The sequence below is a fragment of the Lissotriton vulgaris genome, chromosome 2_1 (genome assembly GCF_964263255.1).
Source record: "Lissotriton vulgaris chromosome 2_1, aLisVul1.2, whole genome shotgun sequence".
Classification (NCBI taxonomy): Eukaryota; Metazoa; Chordata; class Amphibia; order Caudata; family Salamandridae; genus Lissotriton; species Lissotriton vulgaris.
This window is the reverse complement of record NC_141687.1, coordinates 1,571,323,178-1,571,348,188: the sequence shown is the minus strand read 5'-3', so window position 1 is coordinate 1,571,348,188 and position 25,011 is coordinate 1,571,323,178. Positions and strand designations below refer to the sequence as shown.

Below are 25,011 nucleotides of genomic sequence, written 5' to 3'. Positions count from 1 at the left end.
AGAAGGTCATAAGCACATTATCAGTAAACATTATATTTTATAAAAACACAGAGTTCAATAAAACATCTAAAAAACACAATCTAACATGTATAAAGTGCATTGTGCATTTGTAAGTTACAATATCACATATATAAGTTGGTTAGCCTCTCACACTATCCAACCTAATTTTACAAACTTTTAGTTGCATATTTACATATTCTGTCAACTAAAGAGACCGAAATAAAATGTACTATAGATTGTCAAACTACAGCATCATATATATTAGTGTGTTAACCTCTCAACCCACTTGGTTTTTGAGAGATAGCTGCAAAGCGAAGAACAGATGAACAAAAAATATATTCATATAAATTATAAATTTCATGATTTTCAATTTCTTTCAATTTTAAATACAAGTTGTAAAAACAAGAAATATATTATCAATAACGATTCCTACTTAAAAGTGCCAGTCTTATGAAGCTAAGCATAGCGCTACATATAGCAGCAGTGTGTAATGATCTTAAATGCTCAAAACCTTCTTTAAAATTACATAGTCTGATTTCCCTAAGAATGGGCTTAATAAATCGGTCTCTTGGAGTCTTATAGAGAGTGCAAAAAAGTACAAAGTGCAAAGTGCATTGTAGGGCTTCATTATCACATGGGCATGGAGGTAGCCTCTCACACCAACCTCCTTGCTTCGGGAAGACAAATAGAAAGTGCAGTGTATTTAATCGAAATCTTGTCAGATATAAACGCCATTGTGTGTGTATAGTAACCGATAGATAAAATTGGTGCTGTAGTTTACCTGCCTGGTGTAATGGTAGTTCATCATTTTTTGACGAACCCAAATTATTACAGTTTGCATTCTTAATTACCATCTTTGCATCTAATTTCATAGAATCTGGGTTATCATAAAAGTTTCCAAGGCCAATTTTATAAAAAGTTTCCTTCACATAACCCAACCATGGGATCTGCATGGCATGATCCAAATTTACACAATCTTTTAGGATTTCTTTTGAAAGCTGCAAATCCTCTGAGGACCAGATTTTTCCCCATAGGAGCAATGCGGACACATGGATAATATCACTCACAAATTCTAAACCCAACTCATTATGACAAAAAGTGTTTGGAGAACTAATCGAGCTGATAAAAGACATTTTAAAAACTTGTTCTCCATAACTTGGGCGCACTTATTATATCCCCCTACCCCCGCTCCATAGATCGTGACAGGCAAGCATTTGGATTTATACTATATCTTCAATTCAGCAATAGGTTTTTGGCCTAATTTACTTGCAAAATGAAAGACGGCCTTTATTGATCTCGTGGTATTTTGTACTTGTGTCGTTATTAACGGGTCCCAGCTCAGAGTTTTGTCAAAAAGATTTCCCAAGCAGTTAAAATGTGGGACCTTTTCAATGATCAAATTATCTACAACAAACCTACGAGTTTTTGTTCAGTTTGGACCGCAGACCATTGTAAAAGATTTTGTAAAATTGACCTTAAGGTCTAAACCCAGCATAAATTTGTTAAAAGCATTCAAACATATTTGCAAACTGTTTGCAGTTAAGGTCATTAACACTGTATCGTCAGCGTGGGACAATAAAGGTATTTGTTTGACGTTTATTTTAGGGAAGTCTGAACATTTTTCCAATAAAAAAAATTCTAATCCATTTGTATAAACTAAAAACAAAAAGGGAGCCAAAATACAGCCTTGACGGACACCTTCGGTTGATGGGATAGGCCTTGTCTTTTCGCCCCCAGTGCCATATCTAATGGCCACTGAAGTAGCAGCATGTAATCTGTGCAGCAGGGTGACTAAGGGTTCCTCAAACCCCGTGGCCTCCATTAACAACCACAATTTCTCCCTGCACACAGTATCGAAGGCACTGGATAAGTCCATGAAGGCCAGGTGTATAGAAACACCCCTGGCCTTCATGTACTTACCCATGATCAGGGCTAAATTGAGACATTGCTCCATTGTCCCCCTACACTTTCTAAACCCATACTGTGAGTCCACGATAATGCCACTGGAATCTGCCCATGTCTCCAGACGGGCCAAAATTACTCTCCCCATTAACTTGCAGGAGGCTTCTATTAAAGAAATTGGCCTGTAACAGCAAGGGTCGCTTTTTCACCTTTTTTAAAAATTGGCACAACTACTGCCTCTTTCCAGGATGACAGGATATGCCCAACAATAATTGCCTTAAAGACATTAAGGAGCAATGAGGCCCATACATCAACATTATGTTAAAAAAGATCCAATGGTATAGCATCAGGACCTGGTGCCTTGAGAGGAATACCTTCTCTTAATGCCTACTCAACTTCACCCAAAGAAAGTGAGAGACTGAGTTGTTGTGCAGTTTCGGTATTAAAGCCAATTTTGTGCTCACCTTCATTCGTCAAAACGGCACCCTTCGGGTTAAAAATTATAGAATAATGGGTCTCCCAAGTCTCCCCGGTCATATGGGTAATCATACTTCTTTTTTCATTACTGAGGAAGGGCCGATTTATTACCTCCCAAAACAGTCTACTGTCTCTCAAATCAGATGCTTTTTCAAGGTCATCCCAGGCTTGCTTTTTCAATTCCAGTTTTCGTTTGTAAATGGTGTCCTTATAATTTCTCCTTGCCTTTTTTACCATTTCCTTGTCCCGAGGAACTTGATGTAATGCCTTCTTCAATAATGTTTGTGCTGCGGAGCATTCAGCATCAAACCATTTATACTCCAGGCTATCGCCCTTCCCAGAAGGATTAAGAAGGTATGTGGCCACACTCCCACAAATAACTTCAAAGTTCTGGATTATCAGTTCAGGCTCACAGGTGCCCGTTAGGCAAGTAGCTACTTGAAGATAATTGGCTCCAAAAATCGTTTCCTCCAACTTTTTAGAATCAACCCTATCCCACTTTAACCTAAGATCTTGATTTTGACTGTATTTCATTGGTTGTTCAAAGGACTGCTTCCTGTCAACAACAGTACTCAACAGACAAACAAGAGGATTATGATCACTAGCTGGATTTACTTCTATTCTAAAATCATCTATAAGATGAACATACCTACTAGAGACCAATACAAAGTCAATTACACTCATTTGACCCCCAGTCCCTTGGAAGGTTGGTATCGGCGCCAATGAGCTATTAGTTGACATTTCTAGCATACAGAGATCGTTTATCATAATAATATTATTCAATGCATCTCCCTGTGTGGTGTGCTTAAAATGTGCCAGTGGTTGCTCGCTTGTATCAAGTAAACCGCAAACCTTGTTCCCATTTTAATGGCATGAGGTACAGTTAAAATCCCCTAACCACATGATACACAGGAATGAAAAACTTTCAGTCACTTTAGCTATTTCAACCTGTAAACCGTCAACAACAGATGTAACATGAGTTTCAAAGATGTTATGATACCAGTTAATTAAAAGCAGGGGGACAGAAAACAAATTTGTGATCAAGATCAGTTGATACTACGGGGAGACCACTATTTCATGTGTTTTCAGTGAATTATATTTCACCGGAAAAGATGTAATTAGGCCACCCTTTGCCCTCCCTGAGAAAGAAGGTACAGCATGAACAGTGAATGAATGGTATCCATCCAAATTTTGATTTGTTCTGCTCCAGGTTTCTTGGAGACAGATGATGTCAAAAGTTTTTATGTATTTCAACCATGCCTCATCCCGCAATCTTCGTGAGATACCTGCTACATTCCAGGAGATTATGCGGAAGGCACGTCTGTCCAATCGATTACTTATTATTTCTGGATGTTTACTTTGTTTACTTATGCTAATCCCTTCCCCCATTTGGTCAGCATTCAACATATCACGATTATCCTCAGAATCCATAATCAATACCCCTATGTTATCTGTATTTTCGGACAACTGTGGATCTCCATCTTCCCCCATAGAGTCAATAAATAAAATGCATTTGTTAATATCCTCAAGGTTTAGTGAGGGAGCAATCGTATCTTTAACATCATTTCTTATTGAGGTCCCTACTTGTAGTCAATCAACCTCAGCTAATGTGCTCAGGGGGCCAAAACGATTTGCATGATACCATGGTGGGCACTCTGGTTGCTGATTTACTTTATATTGGCACTCTGTTCTTGCTAGATTGGATTGCCATATGGGGGGTGATAAAATCATGACTTTTGATTTATCCATGATTTGACCAAACATCCAGTCAATTATGGCTCTTGCAAGCCCTGGGGTCCTGAAAGTTAGGACTATGCAATCCCCCTCCAATGATTTCTTACTTGTTCCAACTCATCTGACCCTTCGAGCCATAATGAGTTCAGAAAAAAAGACATTACTATCTATTCCTGTCTTAGCATTAATGAGGTGCAATGATTTATTTCTCAGAGACAACCAGTCTTCCCCTTCCCCTGATGTTAATGGACATACGTTTGCTAAAACAACAATATATGGTGTAGCTTGGGGTGGCAAATTTAGGATGGAGTCTGGTCTGTCTACATGCAAATGACGTGGGGGACCTTCAATGGCCACGTTTCTTTCCCTCTATCCTCTTTTGGGGTTTTTCCTACCCTGATAGTTTGTTCTTAGGCATCCCAAGCTGTATCTACTTTGCCGTGAGCAGTCCACTGTGGCAATATCGCCAATTCTGTTTTTAACCATTTGTTTATTTAACCCAGACCTTGGTTCAGCTTGTGGTGTACTAATATTTAGTTGTTGGCTCTCCATATAAGATAGCCGGTTTTCGATGTCAACTAATTTAGTTAAAATGGGTTCTGAATGGGCATTCATCAATACTTTCATCTTAGACCAGAAATGTTCCTCCGTACTCTGATGCATAATGAGTGGAATCTGTGTAGATGTAATATTTGTCATTGGAGAATCATAGTTTTCAGTAGTTGGATCTAGTCTTGGCTCGGTGATCTCTTGAGTGCCTTTCTTGGCCTGAAGTTTAGGTATGTATTGTTTACGAGGCGTCCTAGTTATCTGGCCCTTTCAGTTTTTACCCATAACAGCAGGGCTACTTCCACTTTTTTGTGCCCTTGTTGTAACAGTTATCGGGGTTACCGGGATTCTAAAAACTCTTGAATACAAGGAGACTCTGGCAACGATAAGGGGCACTCGTTTAATTCTGGACCTCCTTCCACATGTCCCTCCTCTAAATTTAGGCTGGTGATGCTAGGGGTACCATGATGACTCTGATGCAGTTGCAAATCTAATGACAACCTGCGTTCTGTCAACTTGATTACATTTATATTTACTGAAGTAGCTTTTACCAGGAAGGCATCCAGAGTGCCTACTACCCCTTTCCCTTTGCCTTCCTTCGGTTTATTCATTTTTGCCTAACACAAAATACTGTCTAAATTAATCAACAATAAAGACGCCTACATAAATAAGCAACATACAGAGGTCATAAAACTTACAGTGGCCGCTGCCCAACACAATTTTTGGTAAAAGTTTTGGTAAAATATGATTTCCAATATGATTTCCAAACCTATGTACACAATTTACACCAAAGTCTTACTTCATTTTGTGAGAATAATGTTAATAACGTAGCCCGGCCCGGCCTCTTTTGGCCCCTGATGGACCGCCCTTTGCCCAGGCTTAGCCCGGCTCTCATCAATTTTTTAAGCGACTCCGGGTGCGGAATAGGCTTGCGTGGGCTTTGTGCCGCAAGGGTCCCTGGGTAATGTAGTCCCCCCCCTCTCTGCGACGCCCCAGGAGATCAGGAGGCTGTGGCGGAGGGGGGAGACCAGCGCCAGGAGCAGGGAGCCAGGAGCTGCAAGCAGGGAGCAGGTAGTCAAAGGGAGTCCAGGTCAGTCCACAAAGTTTAAAAGTATTCAGTCCAAAATCCAGGAATGCATGGGACACTGCCAAGTTGAGCAAAGTCTGTATTGCAGGGAAGCAATTCCGGGGAGCATTAACTTAAACCCAAGGCTGCGCTCACCTGCGGTTACAAGATTTCTTTCCCGGAAAAAACAACAGCTATTTTGAATCCGGCATCCAGCATCCAGCATTCAATCCTCCTCTATTATCCTCAGCGCGGAGACATCAAAGGAGGCAAAAACCCCTGCTGATGACCTCCCGGGTTTCCGGCTTCTGCGGTGTCGAACGGTGGAGAAGGATTCTCGGCCAGCATGCACTGTAGGTTAACCTCGCTGGCTTGGAGAAGAGGCAGCCATTCTAGCGTGGCATCGGACTGCTGATGTCTGAGCATCTCACTAAACATCTGCGCTTGCACCACGTTGCAAATAAAAGTTTTGCTATAGCAAAAACAACAGCCGGGTACGTATCATGCTTTAGTAGTCTATAAACTTCTCTGTAGTTTCTTGTTCCTAGGTTCTTACACAGTTGGAGATTCCATTTAGATCTAGCTGGATGGTATGCTGGGCAGAGAAAGATCACATGGATCTCCGTCTCTTCTGTCTCATTGCACCCGGGACATAAAGAGTTATTTGGCACCTACCACCTATTGGTAAATGCATGAAGGGGGACCGTACCATGCCTGAATTGGAGAAACAATTTCTTAGCTACAAGAGGTTGTATTAGGTCTAGAGCCGGCTCCAGGGTGTAATGCAATTTTACATCCAGAAACCTGGAGGTTAAACTAGATGACTTGGTTGATTACATAATTCTTGTCAATCTAAATTCTTTCAAGGCAGAGGTTAATGATTGTTTGGAAGTGACAGTACAAGTCTCCTCAGGTACAGACCACAAGTCATTTCTCCCTATTTTACGAAGAGTGTCCCGAATGAAGGACAGCCAAGGGATCTTCAGAACCAGTATGACCAATAACCATAACATAACCAATTTCAGTTCCTCTCTATAATCCACCAACTCTGGAGTGCTCCATAACCGACGCCAGTAGAGTAGTGGACGAGAGGTGATCAGGTCAGCAATGGGAGCGATTCCCAAGTCCATCCTCAATGGAATTAGGGGAGTGCTCTGAGGTAGACCCAAGAGTTGCCTTAAAAAGTTATTTTCTGTCACAGTTAGGGTATTAGTTAGGCAATGACCCCAAAGTTCTGCACCGTATAAAGAAGCTGCCCTGGTTTGGACCTTACATATTTCTGCAGGAGGGCCAATCACTTTAACAGCGCAACTTCTATAGACTTTTAGAATTCCCCCACTTGCTTGGGTTAATTTTAGATTCGCCTTAAAAATCTGTGGCCCCCATTCCATTTTCTCATTCAAAGTGAGACCCAGATAGTCAAAAACAGGCACCCTTTCTAGTGGTTGAAAAAGAAACACTATAGCACCCACAGCCGATTACAAATTTGAGCACCTCAATCCTAAAGTCCCATATATATCAATTTCTGTGCATAGGGCCTCCGGGACCTTCTGTGGTTGGGTCCCACTGGAATTCCAGATAGAAAATCTTCAAAAGGCATAGAGGCAGCACCAGGTATGCAGTCACAGAAGAGTCAGGAGTAAACTTTTATCAGTATTCTTTTATTCTTCTTAGTGTTAAAATTGGAACAACAGCCAGTAAAATAATAATCATTCATGTAGGCGACTAGATTTCAGCTGAAATCTGGCCGGCTACATTAATGATTATTATTTTATTGTGAATTGCGCCACTTTGATGACTTATTTGCGGATTTGAATTGAAGCTAACTGAATACTTCTGAATACAACTTATATAATATATGAACAGGAGCTTGGCCTAAACACCGTTTGGATATTGGATTCAATTAGGCGCCATCTGATTTTGATTGCTTAGGACTTGGAACTATCTGTGTTCAGCACATTATATTATCTGCCCTGACGAAGTGCTGGTGCTGCTTCTAAGCCTTTTGACCCTTTCTAGTGGTCTAGAATCCATTTTAGGATGGGGCAGTTGGTAGAATCGGCGTTGAAGACCATATACTTTGTTTTCAAAATGTTGACCTCCAGATTCCTTTTTTTGCAAAACGAGCTGAATTCATCTAAGACACGCTGCATCCCCATAGGTTTTTTAGATAGGAGCAGCGTGTCGTCCGCAAACATTAACGCTGGTATTCTGTGGTTATCAAGTTTTGGCGAGTCTATGTCCTTAACAGCTAAAAGGTCCTATATAAGCCCATTTAGGAAGAGGGAGAAAAGAGTTGGTGCAAGCACAGAACCTTGTCTCACTCCCTTCTCTACAGGGAATGGTGCAGAAAGTTTCCCACTTTTCCCGAATCTTATTTTGGCAAATGTACCTTCATGTAAACGTTTAAGCTGTTGGCAAAGGTAAACTGGAGACCCCATTTCAAGCAGTAAATCCCAAAATTGGTCTCTATCTACCATATCAAACACAGATTTGAGGTCCACAACCATTAGATAGAGTGAACCTCCCTCCAACAGTATAGTTTTCCAATAGATCAGTTGAAGTCTAAAGAACTGGTCTATAGTGGAGGTTTAAGACCTAAAGCCTGCTTGTAGGGTAGTAAGTATATTATGGTCGTCCATCCAACTCTGCAGTCTTCCCAAGAGAACACAAGCACAAATGTTTTGGGTTACATCAATTAGGCTGATAGGCCTATAGTTTGCCGGTTCTAAGGGGGAGCCTTTTTCTAAATGGTAATAATCTCCGCACCTGCCCATGTTTGTGGTGGTGTCAGGCCGCGGAGGATTGCATTAAATAGGCTCTGCAGATACGAGCCCCAGACCGCCAATTCAGATTTGAACAGGTCTACTGGGATCCTATCCAGTCCGGGTGCCTTGTTTGGGAGGACTTTGGACAGGGCCACTATGACCTCAACCAATGAACAGGGGGGTATATCTGCCTCGGGACGAGGATAAAATCAAAATGGGCAACCCCATCACAATGACTCCATTTTGATGTTTGGAATACAGAGGTTCAAAGTGGGAGCACCAAACCTCCTCCCCGAGGTTTGGTTCAATGGCGTTCCTGCCCTCAGGCATTTCATTCTTTAACAAGTTCCAAAACCCTCTGGAGTCTTAATCTTTTAGGCCTTTCTTAATAGCCTGCCATCTGTCAATTTCCCATTCTGATTTAGCTTCTAAAATAATTCTTTTAAAAGATTCTCTAGCCTTCCTTATACGTACAGTTTCACCCTGTCATAAATGGGTCAACAGGGCGTTCTTTGCCTCTCTACATGCCCTATTGTACCAAGGGTTATTAGTTCTTTGATTATTCTTTATGTGGGTTGATGCACTAAAAAAACGGAGCTAGGGTGCTGACCATAGCCACATGGTTTTCCCCCAACACTTCTAACGGGTCGGTGGTGCCGTTGCTATCTACAAATGAGCTTGCCTAGAAAGGGTATTATAGATTTATATAATCCCTCTGAGGATTGTAGAAAGGTTCCCCATCGAATTCCTCTGCCTCCATGAACAGCAAGCAAATCAGAGGGGGGGGGATGGTCACAACCTGTCCCTCTGCCAAGTGGCTTCACTCCATTGTAACAACCTACGGGTTGTGATCATTTTCGGTACGGGCTGCACCAGAAAGTTCACAATCCTATGCCACACCTCCACATTGATCAAAATATAATCTATTGCGGAGGATTGGCCATTCCTTTCAAAGTTGTATTTCCTTGGGTTATCGGCAGATAGGCGGCCATTACATGCTCTCAATGAATGGCTGAGAGAAAGAGTGGTCAATTGCAGGACTAGAGGGGTCCAACCCTTCACTGGGTAATGGTTACACATTGGAATTCCCCACGATGAATCCTAATCACTCGTGACGGAATCAGATAGAGGATTCAAAGGTTCAAAGTGGCAATTGAAATCCGCACTAATTATGGGAAAACCTCCATCAGGCAGCGTAGAAAGAAGGGAGGATAGGTGATCTAACGTCTGCAATGTCTGGCCATAACTAACCGGATGGGAGTAGACGTTATTAGTGGCCACCTTTGGGAAATTAATGAGGGAGAGGATAATAGAGAGGATATCAGGGCAGTGAGTTTCAATCGTCCTAACTGAGCAGTCTAAGTGGACGCCAACCCAGATACCCAACCCCCCGACGGTCTTCCTCTCAAACCCTGTGCCGCTGCTTTACAATATGTTACAAACCCCACTCTAAGCATAGGCTTCAAGGCCCATGTCTCCTGGAATAGGCAGATCTCATGAGTGTCCATGAATTCACCCCAATCGGGGAGATCCATTTTGGTACTCAAGCCAGCAATGTTCCAGGAGAGCATCCTTAGCCCCTGTGCTATGGGTACCTTATTACTCGGTGGATCTAAAATGGGATCCCCTTTCTCATAGGACACAGGCAATGCTTCCTCATCATGGCAAACAATAGTTTCAACAATGACCTCGGGATGGAAAGCGAGTGACCCGTTAAGATTCTCGATTAAAACCAGATCATTACCCATCTTCACCGGATTATCAGGAGCCTCAACTACCTGTTGCCTTTTGGCTTCTGTAACCTGGTGTAAGGAAATAGGTTTCGAACAATGAGTCTCAGTAGACTTATTCCTCACCCTGCCGGGCAATGCACAACCTTTATCAATCGATCCCATAGACAATTTCTTACTCACCAGTTCCCTGTTCGGCAACAATGACGGCTCATGGGCGACAACTCCCTCAACAACAGTAAGGATGCCTAGCCGTTGGACCTCAGGAATTAAATAATGGCTGCTGGTAATTAGTTAGTCTACTTGATCTAGAACACTAAATCTGTTGCTTACAGGGAAGGTGACTGGTAGGGTGGTGTCATAAATACAACGCCCATTGTAAGGACTTCCTGCCTGCGCTCTCAAGTCCCCTTTTACCCAATTTTCCCATGCCCCGCTCCTTCCCTCTATTGATGACTGAAAGGGAATGGGAGGATAAAAATAAGTTAAAGGGAGAGAATGTATCCGGGTTGAAGACGATGTCAACTGCCAATGGCATATGTGCTCTACCGCCCGCCTGTCCCTACAGTTAATCAGGATGCAATCGCCCTCAATATATTTTGTTCTTTGGCCCACCCAGTTGACTCTATGGGCAAATAAAATTTCTCTGTGTACCATTGGTGGAAGTGGCCTGTTAATGTTTAACCAATGGATGCATTTGTTCTTGAGGTCAAAACACGACTCCTCTTTCCAACGCAGGGACCCCAGCTAGTACAACAACATACAGAGTGGATGCGGGTGGTAAATCTATACTTTGCAAGGTTGACTTCTTTGCACCCTGACTCAGCGAGCTCGTGTGTAGGGCATACGTTTTATCTCTATTCACGGCTTCAGACACCAAACCACCCCCCCTTGATCAATATCGCTCTATTCGTATTCTCAGTAGTGTCTACCACCCCACGTATCATACTAGCAGAATTTATAACAGTGGGAGCCTCAGCACTCCCACTACAAAAGGATGCAGGTGGGTTAGACAAGACTGGAAAAGATGAGCTAGAGGGGGCAGAAGGAGAACACAGTACTTTAGCTGTTGTTTCAGAAGGCCCAATGTCCCCCCCCCATCGAGTTAGCAATATTAGCTTGATCAGGAGCAAATAATGTTTCATATTGCAAAAGCCTTTCCTCTAATAAAGAGAGTCTTTCCAGGAGTGGTAGAAGTGATCTAGTCAATAGCGCTTCCATTCTAGCCCAAAAGTCCACCCCAATTTGGGACAGATGGACATCACCCAAATTTGGAGCAGTCATGCCCTCCATGTGAGACAAGGAACAGGTTTCGGATGTTGTTGGCGCTTCTATCATTTCCGTTGTGCTTGACCGTGTAGATTTTTTGATTTTGGCATTTTTGTTTCTCTGGGGACCTCCACCCTGCTTGCTCTTTACTGCCGGCTCTCGCAATTGAGCTGCCGCTTGTAATGAGGAACTACAAGCAGACCTTGTTAGAGTTCGGGAGGATGTAATACTAGCAGACTTTTTGTTCGCAGAATTAATATGCGAGATCGTTGTTGCAGACTCCAGAGTACAGGAAGTGTTGACTGGATTCACTGGGTTCAATAGATCCTGCTGTGGCTGGCTGGCGCATCCTGTGGGGTTAGAGGATCAATGGCAGAGACTAAAGATTGCTCGGGTGACCTTACATGCATTAACCCACCCAGGGATGAACGTTTGGCTAACATGGGGTCAAGGGATGAACGTCGTTCAGTTAATTTAATTTCGTGCTCCAATACAGATGTTGCTATAGTTAAAAACTGGTCCAGTGTCCCCACCACTGACCCACTAGTGGTTGAATTCCTCCCATTACCTCCTCTGATAGACATCGTAACTTTGTAGCCACCCCTACAGCCAAGCCCAAGTTCATAGACGTCAGATGGAGATAGTAACACAAATGTGCGACAGTCTTATAAGCACTAACCTTGGAGCGTAGGGTTCAGAGGGGGGCCCAGCCCAGCCTCCACCGGTATCCAAGGGGCTCAAATGGGCTGCCCGCGCCCACGCACATACAGCGCAGCGGTGATGATGGTGCACTTTAATAGCCAGTGGACAATTCAGGGCAGGTCAATCAATCAATCAGGAGTTTGTTAAGCGCGACTACTCACCCGTGAGGGTCTCAAGGCGCTAGGGGTGGGGGGTTAGGGGGGTTGCAGGTTCCATTCCATCAAGGAGGGCGTCTGTCGAAGAGCCAGGTTTTGAGGTTTCTTGCGAAGATGGGGAGCGATGTTGTCTGTCTGAGGTGGAGCAGAAGGGCGTTCCATGCTTTGGCCGTGAGGAAGGAGAAGAAGCGGCCTCCCGATCTGGTCTTTCTGGTGCGAGGGACCACGGCGTAGGAAAGCTGGGCTGATCGTAGGGTCCTTTGGGGTGCGTGGAATTTGAGTCGGCTGTTCAGGTATGCTGGTCCGGTGCCGTGGAGGGCCTTGTGTGCGTGGGTGAGCATCTTAAAGGTGATTCTCGCCTCGATGGGGAGCCAGTGGAGTGTGCGCAGGTGCTGAGAGATGTGGCAGTGTTTTGGCAGGTTGTGGACCAGCCTTGCGGCGGCGTTCTGGATGTTCTGTAGCTTGCGGATGAGGTTTTTGTTTATTCCGGCGTAGAGTGCGTTGCCGTAGTCGAGTCTGCTGGTGACCAGGGTGTGAATGACTGTCTTTCGGTGCTCGAGGGGGATTAATTTGAAGGTCTTCCGAAGGAGGCGGAGGGTGTGGAAGCAGGAAGATGAGACAGAGTTGATCTGGCGGTCCATTTTGAGCTTGGAGTCCAGGTGTGGCGTCTCCTGTGGCCCCCTGGGACCTGGAGTCCCTTGGCAGTACGTTCTCCGGTCCTTCTTGGCAGCAAAACCAACAGCGCAGTGGCTCCCGCGGAGCGGGAGCAGCAAGCTGTCTTTAACGCTGTTAGATGCAGGCAATGCGGCGCAGGTGTGGCGTCTCCTGTGGCCCCCTGGGACCTGGTGTCCCTTGGCAGTACGTTCTCCGGTCCTTCTTGACAGCAAAATCAACAGCGCAGGTCTTCTTAATTATTATTAAGGTGAAGAAAGAATATGATGAAATAATTGCAAATACAATACCTAATTAGGCATATTATTGGGTTAAGATATTGTTATCACTATAATAAAGCCCCATGAGCTCTGCACGGGATGGAAGGGGCCCTTGTAGTGACACAGTCATCAAAGCTGCACCCTTACCCTGAATAGTCTGCCTACCTCATTGTTTTCTTTGAACTATTATTAAGACCTATGGTTGGACTGTTACTTCTAGGAGGAGTGGGGTCTTTTGGGTTACTTCAGAAAAACATAAATATAACTCATTATACGATTAACCATATTAAATACTACCTTGCAATGAAGTTAAACAATGATAGAAGTTTGGAAACACATTGTAAAAGGATGTTCAGTTAAACACACTTTAAACTACATATAGTATGCATGTTTCTGAATACATTACCTTGGTATTCTGAGAGATGCACAGAACTTGGTTCAACCACATGATTATTGACTTGGACTCCTGGGCACTGAGCTTGTAATTTTGACAAAAGCTGTATATCCGTTTTTCCTAAGTAGAAAATATATGACATTAAAAAATCTGAAAATGTAAGCAAATCACAGACTGCTTCAAGCTGAAAACACTTCCTAGTAACTCCTGCATCTTTTAAGTCTGTCTTGTTCGCTTCAACACTCTGCAAGGCTTATTTTCTATAATATGCCTAGTGTGAACTATGAGTCATCCCCTTTTCATCACTGTATATCACATCTTGTATCAGTCCAAACAGGTATACCTCTCTGAACTACAGTAATTTGTTGATTGGCATAGTATTCTTCTTCCCAGGAGGGCTTACTTTGCTCTGCTTGAGGTGAATTGTCTTTGGCATTTGAGGAGGTATATTTGCTAAACACAGAAACTTGAAAAAAAAAATTCTCAGTTCAAAAGAAACATTTTACATTCCTTATTCTTGATTAAACGCTCCCTGACAATATGCATCTCAATAATCGTTGAAATGCGCTATATCATTTTCTCAGTTGATTTTTCCAGAAGACAGTTATCAAGTAAAATAAATGCTGCATAAGACCAAAGAGTATGAAAAAAGTACAATACTGTTTTCCACTTTTTGTTTGTTATGCAGGAGATCCTTCTTTGTAACATGTCTTTCTTCTCGTTTCAGTGTGGGTAATTTGATTAAAATGCCTAGTCCAGGTGCATAGCTGCAGGATGAATGCAGAGTGTTTCAAGGAAGATTTGGATGGATAGTAATGAAAACTACTAATTGTGACATCACTACATTGTTCAACTCCTGCTCACAACATTTACTCTCTAAGGAAAACAGCCGTTGATAACTTGGGGCCCTCAGTCGATCAAAGATGGTTGCTAAATTTCAAGGACAGTGGGTACTTTAATGAAAACCTCTGACCCTGGAAACAAACAGGAAGAGGCAGGGCAAACTGCAGGGGGCATATGAAGCATCTTAAAGCTCCATAACAAGCTGGTTCCACTGATAATGCAATAATAATACTATAATCCTAAAACCTGTCAGAAAGGAACAATTAAAACATTATAATGTTACTCCAGCCATGGGAGAAAAGTCCTATGCAAGGGGAGTAATGTGTATTTTCTTTACAACAAAAAAAATCCTGTTCAGAATTTTCATAGCTGCCAAAGTTTCAAATTGCTATGTGTGACATTTCTATAATTTCAGTGTAATTATGAGTGACATTTTAATGACTATGAGTGACACTTTCTCGCGAGCAAAATCAAGGAATGATGACGAAGGAAACATATAAATATCATACATTTACATCCATTTGAGCAGCAAGAACCTCTAAGAAGCACCAGAAATGGAATGGTACTCAGCAGAGACAGACTTCATGACTGCAGTTCTCAGTAACAGAGGGTAGGCAGGCACTCCAGCTGCTCAGAAGACAATCTCATTGATCTGATCATTCATGGACTGTGTGTTAGCCTAGATAAGCATGGTTGATAGCATAGCAAGTGCAACTATGAGATATACTGTCACTCAGTTTCAGGGAATTACTGTTTTTGCGAATCTGGTGAGCTAGAGCTGCGCAACAGGCAGGCTCTGTCACACTGCAGCCCAGCTGCCGGTCTCCATGGCAGCATAAACTTCATGAGACAGTGTAGGAACTACTTAAACAAGCACTGGCGTTGCCAATAGGTCTCGCAGTAGGAAAGTTGTAGCTATTGGTTTTGTAAATGACAAAGCCCTTTATGTTTTTAAAATGAAAACAAAAATAAAAGGCATTGTTATTTGCAATTGTAATAGCTCAAACTCTCGTGAATGCGAGACCTATTGCATTGCAAATGCTTGTCTGTATGGGGATTGCTGAGAAATGTACACCGTAAGATGGTTTAGATGTAAAAGAACACACGTGCACCTCCACAGTGGAGCATCTATCCCCAAAGCCAAGATGTATTGTTATGAACGACCTGGCACTTAAACTGTATAAATCTACAAAAGGTGCTTTAAAAAACACCTAAAGAAATATTAGTGCCTGCTTCGTTCATGCACCAAACAGAGGCCTTGAACTAAAGAAGGGTCACCAATACAATGAGGCAGCTGAGCGGCGTGTACAGCCCAGTGTAACTAGACACCCCCAGAGGCGGCGGTGATCGGTTGGGGCACTCAAAGGCATTCTCCTTGGGGAAGTCCTTACAGCGTCAATCACCCGGCTGTGAAGACAGCGCAGCTCGGGTAAACTGAGGGAATAAAGGCGCGCGTCTCAGCTCAGAGTGTGACCGGCCGAGGTTCAGGGAGTGTGTGGCGCGTGAGTCACCGGCAGGTCAGGTCGTGCACGCGGGAGGAGGCAGAAGGCTCACGAGGGTACTGTGGGGACTTCATTTCACCATGGTGTTTTAGCATCCATGGCCCCTGGTGTGCACATTTGGTGCTGGCAGATAGCGCCCACATGACCGCCCACTTACTTCAAGGAACTCAACTCCTGGGAGAGATATTAGTCAGTGAACGAGGGTGGCGATAGAACTGAAACCTAGATGGCAGAGATAGGACTTCTAGATCAGCATGAGGGGGGAATTTAGTCTGACGTGAACGGAATGCGAGTAAAGGTGAAGACATGGGAAATTTCGGCGAGATAGAAGGGGATTAAACATAACGGAAGAATTGGGTTTAGATGAGTGACCAGGGGTGGGATGGAAGTGGACAAAGAAAAGGATAGAAAAGCACAAGGGAGAGCAAACGATGTGAAAAGAGACGAGGGGGAGCCACAGCAGATGGAAGTGAAGGGACTACAGGAAGAGGAATGGAAGTAAACAGATGGTTGGAGACGGGCTACGGGGGATGAATTGAGATCGGCAAAAAGACAAAAACGTAAAATAGACTCTGAGGATGGGGAAAAACTGGAGGCAGAGATTCTGACTGAAAGGACACCTATGTGGAAAGACGCCATGGAGTCATAACAGTGACAATAGAAAGAACGCGATTGAGGCCTGACAAGACGGTGTTGGTGGGAAAAGAGGCTTTTAAGCGCTGGAACTGGAAGTCTAAGAGGCAGGAAAGCGATGAATCGGCGAATACCCATCTTGGGTCTAATGCGTTACAGCAGAGATATGAGCAGGAGCCGGGAGGTGTCAAGAGGTGCAGCCAAGCGGGGTGAGAAATGGAGGCGCCAGGACAAATGGAGGAGGAAGGAAGAGGGCAAAGGGCAAGACAGACTCAAACAAGAAGGACTGGGTGAGAAGGGAGGGGGGATGCCAGCAGGGAGAGAGGAGGAAAGGTGGGAGGGAACATGGCCTGGGGGAAGCTGGCTGGGGAGGGGGAGGTGAAATGCAAGTAAGGCTGTGCGCGGGGAGAGAGAGGGGAGGTGCTGGAGCTGGGGAACAGATGGCCGTGAAAGTTTATGGCCCAAAAGCGCAAGCCCGTATAAATATAGCCAATAGGTCTCGCTTTTTGGACCCTATAAGTATTTAGTTATGCAGCAGAATATCCTTGGTGCAACAACACCAACTGTTGCATGGCTAAACACATATAAGGTCCCAAATGCTTGACCTATTGGCTATGCCAATGCGTGTTAATCTTGTTAACTATCCACTCCCAAGCTGCGTGGCACCACATCCAGGTTTGAATCTTTCAGTCTCTTTGCTCTGTTGCGTTTGTACACAATCTAGCGAGTTCTAAGTAGCCACCTCCCTCTCCTCTTTAAAACTTCACTCATAGTGCACCTCACTTTAATCAAATGGGTGGAATGCTGCTTATTGAGGGCCACCCAAACACAAAGAGGGGTGGCCAAAACAAGGAAAAAATTTAGCATGGGCGGAAAATCCGTTACGCTCGCGGATTTTGCGGATTTTCGGTAAATTCGCAATCCGCAAACGCTCGCGAATTTACCGAAAATCCGCAAATTCGCACGCAGCGGATTTTTTGTTTGTTTGCGGTGTAAGTTCGCAATTGCAAACATGTAGGTGCGGCGGGCAGCAACAATCTCGCACTCGCGAAATTACAAAAATTGCAATTCTGCACAAGAAATCTACTAGCAAGCAGCATAGACCTTCTGAAAATGATGATTTTTATCAGAATAACTCCTCAGGTTGACATTTGCCTGCACTTTTTTGGATTTGAGGCCTTTTGATTTTCTTTGGATAACTTTTGGATTAGAAATCAACTTTCTCATATAAGCTTTGTGGGGCATTACAGTTGCTGTAATGCTGTTCTGCAGAAAAACGAGTTTTGCAAAAGTGAAAGCAGGTTCAAAAGTTCAAACTCATCATTAGTAACCGTTCCCTGTAGCGCTTCCTGACAAGGGCCCCTCCAGAGTTCAGTTGCTAGTTGCAACAATTGTATGACCCTGCTCTGACCCTCACAGCAGGCTCATAGAATAGCTACAAGTAGGCCACAAAAGTCCTGGAAAAAAAATTGCACTGCAACAGAAAGCAAATTACAGATAAGGAAGCAGGTGCCAGACTGGAATTTTAAAACAGTGACACATTAATAAATCAACCCCAAATTAATTCATGTCAGTTGAAGCAGGCAGGCGTGCTTGCTCTTTCCCCCCATAATCTACAGTGATGATGAACCAGAGGGTGGTATTGATGTACCAGAGGGTGGCATGGGTGAAACAGAGGGTGGCAGGGGTGAAACAGAGGGTGCTGGGAACCTGTGATGATGAACCAGACGTAGAAACAACATAATCGTGACCGTTGCGAGCCGACATGTAAGTTCGCAATAGCGAACTGTTACAAAACCCTCGCGAACTGTCAGAAATCTTTGCGAACTGGCAGAAATCCTTGCGAACACAAAAAAAAACATCCGAAAATTCGCGAGAATTCGCGGATTTTGCGGATTGCGAGTTCGCAAATTCGCAAAATTCGCGAACGCCAGATTCGCAAAATTCGCCCATGCTTAGAAAAAATACATTGTAAAAGTGTGCTACACAAAAGAAGGGAAGGGAGGGAACAGAAGAAGGTAGATAGATGTGATAGGAAGAAATAGAGAAGAAGGAAGAAAGAAATAGGGGACGAAGAGAAAGAAACACAAGCCACAAAAATAGGAGTAGGAAACAAAAAAGAATGAAATAAACAGAAAAATAAGGAAACAGATGGAGGGGGAAAAAGGAAGAAGAAAAAAAGGAGAGGTGAAAAGGGAGGGAAAGATGGAAAGGCAAGAAGATGGAAGTGTGAGAAATAGAGAGAACGCTGATGTTGTACAAGTTCTTGAGACACCCTCTCCTCAGCACCTTTCTGGTAAACTCTGTCGGAGGAATGAGGAAGCGAGCGGCGTGCTGAGCGCTGCACTCGAAGCATGCAGGGTAACAGTGTGAGGCACAGAACTGAGGAGAGACAGACAGGCAGGCACAGATGTGAGACAGACAGGCACAGAAGAGAGACAGGCACAGAGAAGCGGCTGCACGGAGAGAGGAGAAACGATAGGGGGGACAGCAGTGGAAAGGAGACACAGAGGCCGAGGATAGACAGACAGGAGTGACAGATATAGTGGGGGAGAGATGGGGCAGAATGAGAAGCACACATGTGAAAGAGGCACAGAGGAGAATAGATAAGGGGGTGAGCCACAGAAGAGGGCAGCAGAGAGGCAGCCAAAGCTGAGGGGAACATGGAGAACAAACGGACACGAAAAGGAATAAATAACAAGCATAGCTAGAGAGCAGCGGAGTGATCGAGGATAGACAGCCACAGAAGAGGGCAGCAGAGAGGCAGCCGAAGCCGAGAGTAAAATGGAGAACAGATGGTCACGAAAAGGAATAAATAACAAGCATAGCTAGAGAGCAGCGGAGTGATCGAGGATAGACAGACAGGAGTGACAGAGACAGTGGGGGAGAGATGGGGCAGAACGAGAAGCACATATGAGAAAGAGTCACAGAGGAGAATAGATAAGGGGGTGAGCCACAGAAGAGGGCAGCAGAGAAGCAGCCGAAGCCGAGAGTAACATGGAGAACAGACGGACACGAGGAGAAACTATAGGGGGGGACAGCAGTGGAGAGGAGACACAGGGGCCGAGGATAGACAGACAGGAGTGACAGATACAGTGGGGGAGAGATGGGGCAGAACGAGAAGCACACATGAGAAAGAGGCACAGAGGAGAATAGATAAGGGGGTGAGCCACAGAAGAGGGCAGCAGAGAGGCAGCTGAAGCCGAGAGTAACATAGAGAACAGACGTACATGAAAAGGAATAAATAACAAGCATAGCTAGAGAGCAGCGGAGTGATCGAGGATAGACAGCCACAGAAGAGGGCAGCAGAGAGGCAGCCGAAGCTAAGAGTAACATGGAGAACAGACGGACACGAAAAAGAATAAATAACAAGCATAGCTAGAGAGCAGCAGAGTGATCGAGGATAGACAGACAGGAGTGACAGATATAGTGGGGAAGAGATGGGGCAGAACGAGAAGCGCAAAAGAGAAAGAGGCACAGAGGAGAATAGATAAGGGGGTGAGCCACAGAAGAGGGCAGCAGAGAGGCAGCCAAAGCTGAGAGTAACATGGAGAACAGACGGACACGAGGAGAAACGATAGGGGGGGACAGCAGTGGAGAGGAGACACAGGGGCCGAGGATAGACAGACAGGAGTGACAGATACAGTGGGGGAGAGATAAAACAAGAGCGGCCGGGAAACTGAAAGTACGGCTGGCCAGCCATGATTAATTAGGGAAGGAGAAGCCGCAGAGCGCACGCTGGGCGAAGCCCTTTGATGTGGTGGCACCGTTAAAAAATGCAATTAGGAGGGAGGGAGGGAGGGAGGCTGATGCGCGTGCTTGTTTGGTCACGTGATTCACGTGAACTCAAAGAAAAACGCACCAAAAAGCCCTTGGTTTGACGAGTATTTTGAGCACTTGAATTCTCGCTCCGCTCAATGTGCATGCGCATTGATAGGTCATGAGACCTAACAAATGCAGGATTTAACAGAACATATATATATATTTCCTTAAACAAAAACACAGGTAGCCTTTGGACAGAAAGTGTCCACCTGTTTTAAAAGGCAACAACTGACGCTACTCTTGGGATATACATTGCAAACATATAAAAATACCAGATAATGTCAGATATATAAGGAGTAGCAGTGCACTCTAGGGGTCACATGTTTGTATAGTTTAAATTAGGCAGTGTCCGTACATGGAATGTGTTGAAAGTCATGCCCTGTTTGCACGAGATTCGTGCAGAAACTGCAGTGTCTTTGGTGCTCCAGAAACATGTTTTCCACCTTGAATACTTCCCTCGAGCTACCATGGCAAAGACACAAGAACGTCAACCACAGTTTGAAACTCCAGTCTTCAAAGCAGCGAGTAGTGCCTAGAAGCGAGCCAACTGAGCTATGTATCAGAGCTTTACTGAAGTCTGGAAGTGCAGCATTGCTGCACAAAACTACTCCCTGTACTCGCTGCTGTGACTGACGTGGGCACTATTTCAGCCTGTTGCTTGGGGGTTAGTGGTGCTGCTACAAATAAAAAGACAATGAAGTGACAATTTGTTTTTTCTAACTCATAGTGCTGTGCAGGTAAGAATTCTTGTCTCACAGCCGCAAGAGAAGAATTCTCATCAAATTACACTGATAAGCAGGTCTTGCTGTGCATCTGCGGGAGAGATGAACATTTTGCGGGTAATTTGCCAGGTGTGCATTGTTTAAAATATATTGCCTGATGTGTTGCTAAATTGTAGTGAATATGTTTGGTCTTTTTTGCTGGGTTTTTCAGTAGGGGAAAGACACAGCTGATGTACATTTTCTCCTTTCATTTAGCAGTGAGGTGGTGTGCTGCCTGTCTATGCTCTTGCCCTAATGGTTGTCTTTCTGTGTTTTCAATCAAGGTGTTAGATCCTCGATGTGAGCCTTTGATATGTAACTGCTCCCTGAGTTGTGAGTGACTGTTGATTGCTCCTAAAATGTGCCAGGCCCAGCTGTAAAGTTGTGCGTGACCCCCTGCGGCCCTCGAAGCATGTGTCTCGTTGATTTCACACTACTCTCGGCCTCTCTGACATAGTAAGGTTCAGGACAAAAAAAAGATTTGCTGCGGCCTTGCCAATGGACCTGGCTCAATATTAACTTCGGTACCTGGAGCAACCTATAGTCCACCCTGCCGGTTAAAATAGAGGAGGAAGTTGAAAACCACAACATTCCCAAGTAAATATTGTGATTTTCCTGCATACATAAATAAGCAGCCAAGGCGTGTGCCCAGGGGTGGTGCCAGGGCCTTCAAGGTTAAGAGGCTGGGCAATCGCCACGTTCTTTGAAGTTTCAGTGGACTGACTTCTTATCACTCTAATTACAAACACCCCCGAAGCCAACAAAGAGGAGCCGAGGTCCGTACATGGCACTTCAGCAGCAGGAATCGATGGGCTCTCTGGGCCAGTGACCTCGGAGGTGAGGTCAAGGACTCCCCGGAGAGGCCGAAACTCTGGCCTTTACATGTACAGGCAGCGAACAGGGATGACTTGGGAGATAGGCACAACTGGTCACGACTCGAGGCAGCCGCTCCCATCGCCGCCTGCATCTCCCAGACACTTCCATTCAGCTGAGAAGTTACCTGAGGTGAGTTCATTTCTAAAACCTCGCTGAAAATAGATCAGTATTAGGAATCTGACCAGTGAGTCTGTTGTCAGTCGGCATTGTGTGTTATATTAACACACACAGGCACTTACTTGGGCCGAGGAAGCAGCAGATTAGAGTCAATCCGAACTAGAGTGTGGCGAATGGTGCCCCATAATTGCAGGCAGTGACTGTGCTCTGCAAAGCTGGCTGCAGCAGGCAGGCTCAGGGCGGCGTGAGCCACCACGGGCCCGCCCTGGCATATCAGGTTTGCCGCCAGGATGCCTGCGGTGATATTCCTCCAGGCAGAGGGTGTCCGACTCCTCTGAGCCACAGGCGGAGGGGCGGCCATCCAGTTACAGTCTCTCATTGGACACACTACGTGCTGAACATTACATAAATAAGTGACACTGGTGTCGCGTGCGCAGCGCTGCGTGGGTTGTGCACATCCGGATTTAATCCAAGCCCCCTAGTGCAACGGTCGGTGATTGACAGCTGTAGTATTGACTGAGAGGGCATCCCCCTGCAGTTTGTGATGAGTCTGAGAGTAGCCGCGCTGGCACAGCAAATGCAGAGCAGGAGGAAGTTCCTGGCCGAGAGAGATACATTGTAGCGCTCTCAGTCACAGAGCTGAGAGCAGTCCCTGGTTAGCTGTTTAGGAACTCGGAAGCAGGCGCACCTCTCTTGGAGCAGCAGATGGAGCCCGGGCACAGTGACAGGCGCTGCAGGTGGCGCGCCTGGCAGCAGGTGGCAAAATGTGTGACAATGCATTTCAGTGAGGTGATGCAGATCACCGCACTGAAATGCGTGAGCGTCACACCTGTTGCGTGACGCTTGGCAGGACTGGATTTTCTTTTTTTTAAAGAAAAAAAGAATAGGAAAATGCATTTAACTGAACCGCAATTACAGTATGTTGGACTTGGCCCTTTTGGCAGGTTCACCCCTGAACATTTTGCCTTTTAATATGACATGATGTTTGTTGATTTCTGGTCTCTGTGCACTTTAGCACTGTGGCCCAGTGTAAAGCGCGGGCACTTTCTGAGTGTGTGTGGTGAGATTGGCCTTCCCTCCCATAGGAATTCAAGGGGATATGAGTGTCCATGGTAGTTCCTGATGTGTGGGGAGTGCAGGGTCAAGTTTGGTATGTGCGAACTCGTGAGGTTAAATGCTGCGCGACAGTGTGCGCAGATTTAATGTGTCTAGTGTAGAAGTGCAACTTTTAGAAGTTGCCTTTCTGTGTGCAGTGAATGTGAATTGACTGTCTGGTTTGTGATTAACGGGAGCTGGCTGGTGTTCATGGCTCCAGGAGTCAGGATGGGTCTGCCCGGTGGTGAATGGGGAGATCTGCATGTAGATGCGAGGGAGGAGTTGCACATGGGACCTGAATAGGGCTGAGCCTTCCCTCCACAATGCTGGCTTCACCCCCTGAGGTGCTTTTAATGTCCCTGGCATGTCCTGTGAATAGAGTGGAGAGGAGCAAAACAAAGTGCTCCAGAACCAGTTGCATCTGGTTCTCCCCTTGCCTGCACCTTTGGAGACAAAGATAATGTTTGTATAAAAAAAGGCTGTGACCCCATGTAAAATGTTCTTGCTTTTTGCAACTTGAAATTACCAGGGGCGTGCTGCTGCTGGGGCCCAGGAGAAGGCTTGCCTCCCTGGGCCCTGCCCTGCCCCTGGATGCCTTGGAGCCCTTATTTCCTTGGGACCCTCCTGCTTTGCCCCAGGATCCCTTCTGTATCTCTGAAGACCTTTTTCCTGTCCCAGCGCATAGCGAGAGCTTCATTTTAAATAACCTCCACAGCGCGGTGTTGCTTGAGCTTCCCAGAAGGAATCGCCGGCATAGGCATTCCCACAAGTTTGCCGGGACTTTTAAAGTGCCCACTCTGCATTATGGCCGCTATTTATATACTTTAACTAGCAGGAGCCCAACCTGCTTTTTACCCCGATTTGGAGGGAGCCTACCCCTCATTTAGCCTTTTTTTTTACTTATTTAAACCTGAAGCGGGTGCCCACCCCGCGCTTTCCCTGCCGCAGCCCAAGTGCAGGAGTAGACCTCTGGGCCACTGCCAGATGCGACCCGGACGTCAGGCAGAATGGTGCCTAATGGCGGGCGGGACTTCCAGTGTACGGAAGGAAGCCCCGCGCCCACCCACGTTGCCGACAGAGAAGCCGACCGAACAATAGCCGACTGCTGCTCAGGGCTCCCAGGAGTTGGTGGGAGCCCCAGGGACCCCGTAGAAGGCAAGAATGCCCCGTCAAGCGGTGCGGGGCACTCCACTTGATCCCAGCCGCAAGCTGAGCAGAGTGATTCCTGCGGAGAGGGTGCGAGGCACATTGCTGGTGCCTGCCCCCTCCACCTCCTTGTGAGGAGCCCCGCTTTGGAAGAAAAATCTCTAGAGAGTAGGGGCTGTCTCTGAGCTCGAGCGGTCCCACCAGGGGAGCGGGCCGCTTCACCATTGCAGGCATAATTATTCATCGGGGCCAAAGGGGCCCGTGGGCATTTCTAGGTCCTCCCCGTGGTGTCAAGGCCTTAGTTGAGAGGGCAGCTGCCCGTGGCCCTGAGTGTTCCAAGGGCCCAAGGGGCCCATGTTATCGCCCCTGTGAGATGCCTCAGTGTTGGGGGCAAGCCCTTCTGTTTTGGGCAATTAATTAGTTTAGGAGCCAGAGTGCATGTTTTGTTTAAAGAGCATGTGTGGCTCTACCCTGGCCTCATTTATTTACAGCACTAGTGTTTGAGGCATTACTCACTTCTCAGAGCCTAGATGGCTCC

At 45.5% G+C, this 25,011-nt stretch overlaps 1 protein-coding gene across 1 annotated transcript in view; it reads right to left on the bottom strand.

Moving 5' to 3' along the window:
* The window catches only part of LOC147732920 (histamine N-methyltransferase A-like), a 368,087-nt gene that overhangs the window by 183,280 nt on the left and 159,796 nt on the right, over positions 1 to 25,011 (bottom strand). Inside the window, exon 3 of the mRNA XM_086958881.1 lies at positions 13,691 to 13,798. Within this exon, the coding sequence (XP_086815007.1) occupies positions 13,691 to 13,798 (108 nt within the window). The remainder of the gene's footprint in view (positions 1 to 13,690; positions 13,799 to 25,011) is intronic.